Below are 3043 nucleotides of genomic sequence, written 5' to 3'. Positions count from 1 at the left end.
GAACAGAAGATAGTTCTTGAAAGAAAGACCAACAGGAAAAATACAAAACAATATGGGCAGTCTGACTGATTATTACAAGAACAAGCACGTTGCTCACCCAGGAGACATCAAGCCAAGTGGTTGGGTCCCCTCAGAGCAAACCCCCTTCCAAGACTGAGACTCAATGGGAATACATGCTCTGATTGGTGACCACTTTCATTTCTAATAAGGAGAAGTGTGGGAAAAACAGCAGTGAAGCTGCAAGCTACGCCGTACAACGTTCAGTAGACTCCTGTGAACCTAGATGGAGACCTAGTTGGCCAGCAGTGTGTCAAGACCTAGGAACTCTTGAGTACAGAGTCAATGACATAGCCACAGAGGACTAGAGTGGAGAGTGAAGTGTCCAGCTGAAAGGACATATGCATAAGAACACCCACACTTGCAGATAATACCCACTCTACCTGGCTTCAATGACTGGATGATCAGAGCTCAACTAGAAGAAGAAAAAAAGAGTAATCTGATACAATTTGATAAGCTTGACCTACATCTATGGATGCAGTAGCTCAAAAGAGGGAACAAATTTTTACAGCGAGGATCATTCCCACCTGCTCCATACACAGAGTAGACAGGGATGGGTAACTTGGACATTGGCTACCCAAAATGGGGGGCTACAAAGGCAAGTGACTGACTTACAAGCTTTCAAGAGGGAACCTAGATCTAGAGGGCTTGGAGGAGGGTAGAATCTCTACTGAATAGTATCCAATCTGTCTGGGCGGGGCTGATGAAAGGAACTGCGGATAGATCCCTTGTAATACATTAGTGAATAATTGTTAACAGGGCTGATTGTGAGGGTTGGAAATGTAAAGGTAGACATTTTGTAGCAAAAGTAGGGGAGTGGTTGACTTTGCAGTCTAGGAGTGGAGGTCCCCGCGTCCATCAAAGGAGAAGAGTGGAGAGTGGTACCCAACCCAGAGAAGCAGTGACGCCTGAGATGGAGCAATGGAGCAGCTGGGAACTTTAGATCAGAGAGGGAGAGCGACTGTGTACTGATGGGGGGAGGGGGAGGCTTGCAGGGTTGGTTGGTTGTTGATGCATGGAGGGGATTATTGAAACGATATACGATAGGACTGTAAAGCTAATGTTCTTCCATGTAAACTATCACATAATTCATAATAAAACATTAAAAAAAGGTTTCCTACCCTGTTATAATGCTCTGGATCTTGCCTCCCCTTCTTCCCTTCTTGGTCCATCTTATCTCCTTAATAAACTCTTTTCACTTTGAAGGACGCCTGTGATTACATTGGGCCCCACCTGGGTAATAACAGGATCCTCTCCCAAGTTTAAGGTTCTCCACTCGAATCACATGTCCAAAGTCCTCACAGGTTCCTGAGATTAGTGCATAGACACCTTTGGGGGCTGTTACCTGCATAACCCACTAGGTAGAATAGCAGATTCACTCTAAGCACTGTTTTTCTAAAACTCTTTGAGTCTCCTCGCTTATCCCGGACTTTCCCCCCTTCCCCCTTTGTACTCTGCATGTATCACTTCCTCTTTTTTCGGCGCAGCGGGTTTGTGTGTCTGTGTTGGAGTGACATTAATCCTGAACAGCAGTCTCCTTTTACCAGATATGTCTTGTCGTTCAAGACTCGCCACGCTAAACGAGAAGCTGACAGCCCTTGAACGGAGAATAGAGTACATCGAAGCCCGGGTGAGTATGATGGGGTAAGGGGCTGTCCCAGGGAGAAGGTACATTCCAACTTATTGCTGAAGCAACCCTGAAAGTAGACAGTGAAAACAGGCTTAGAGAAAGGAAGTCCCTTGCCTAAATTTGAACCAGCCATGTTCTTTTCTACCACCTCCCACTGCCTGTCAAGGATCTAAAGACCCCTGTGGGATAAATGCACTCAACCACAGGGTCAGTTTGAACTGTAAGGTTGGTAGTTCAAATTTACCAGCTACTCCTAGGAAACTCTGTATGAGTCGGAAGCGACTTGAAGGCACTTAACAACAGCAGTCCTCTGGTAGTGTAGTGGGTTATGGTTCAGTAGTTCGAATCTACCAGCTTCTCCTCGGGAGACAGATGAAGTGAGGCTTTCTGCTCCTGTAAAAGGATTTACAGCCCTGGAAACCTTACACAGGGTTGCTGTGAGTCGGAACTGACTCCATGGCTTAAAACCACCACCACTGATAGTGTTGAATTTATTGAAATGTCCATTTTCCTTCTACAGGTGACAAAAGGCGAGACTCTCACCTAGAACTGTGCCATGCTGCTGCTGGGAAGTTGCTTTTCAGAACCCAGGACCACATGGGAAAGGCCCAGCAGCCTCAGTCCACTCCTGTCTCCTCACAGAGCAACAGGGCTTATTCTTGTCTTTCTTTCTTTCAAAAGTGTGGCCTTTGGGCTCTGCGTGTACATCTGGGGGTATGATGTGGCATGTGGGGAGAAGTCCAGGGGGACTCTTGGAGACATTAGACACTTTACCTTTTCAGTGGCATTTTATAGAACTACTTTTCAATGTATTTGAGGCACTCAGAGCCAGAAGTCTGGGACTCTGTAGGGTCCTCCCCACCTCTCTTTGTCTCAGACTTTCTGTACGGCTCTCCAGGCCTTTGCACTGTTTATCTAAACAGTCTCTGCCTCCTCTGCACCTTTGGTGGCGAGTGGGGGACAGTCTTAGCTGAGATACTCATGCCCTGGCAGGGTGACTGCCAGAGAATGTTGTTGCTAACCCACCAGTTTATTGTACTTTTGGGAAGGTCAAGGCCAGGCCCCCACTTGGCTTGAAGGGACATTTTCCGAGTTTTCTTTCTGTCACTTGGGGTGTCTTCTCTCATATTTCCCTAATAAACTCCTCAACCATCTCTGACTGCTGTGATTATGGTGGGGAGAGGAGCTAAAGAGGGGGCCCACCTACTCCAGAGAAATGGGACGAATGGGATAATTAGTTTTAACAGAAAATTTTCAGTGGGTAGGTGACCACCCAGCCTGAGCCCTAATGTTTGGCCTTCCAGCTTGGGAATCATTTGGTCATTCAGCAGATACTTGCCTAGTGCTTACTGTGTA

At 46.8% G+C, this 3043-nt stretch overlaps 1 protein-coding gene across 1 annotated transcript; it reads left to right on the top strand.

The window, feature by feature from the left end:
- The first annotated feature begins 1606 nt into the window (after positions 1-1606).
- Positions 1607-2234, top strand: LOC102821219 (probable protein BRICK1-A-like). Its single transcript, XM_006872189.1, has 2 exons — positions 1607-1687; positions 2208-2234. The coding sequence occupies exons 1-2, from the start codon at positions 1607-1609 to the stop codon at positions 2232-2234; spliced, it is 108 nt and encodes a 35-aa protein (XP_006872251.1).
- Positions 2235-3043: the final 809 nt, after the last annotated feature.

Source organism: Chrysochloris asiatica, unplaced genomic scaffold, assembly GCF_000296735.1.
Source record: "Chrysochloris asiatica unplaced genomic scaffold, ChrAsi1.0 scaffold00186, whole genome shotgun sequence".
NCBI lineage: Eukaryota > Metazoa > Chordata > Mammalia > Afrosoricida > Chrysochloridae > Chrysochloris > Chrysochloris asiatica.
This window is presented reverse-complemented; position numbering and strand designations above follow the sequence as displayed.

What these genes read in the sequence shown, in the direction of transcription:
- LOC102821219 (XM_006872189.1), top strand. Translation starts at nt 1,607, where the DNA reads ATGTCTTGTCGTTCAAGACTCGCCACGCTAAACGAGAAGCTGACAGCC. An exon ending in TAGAGTACATCGAAGCCCGG is followed by an intron (nt 1,688 to 2,207) that starts GTGAGTATGATG and finishes TTCCTTCTACAG; the next exon opens with GTGACAAAAGGCGAGACTCT.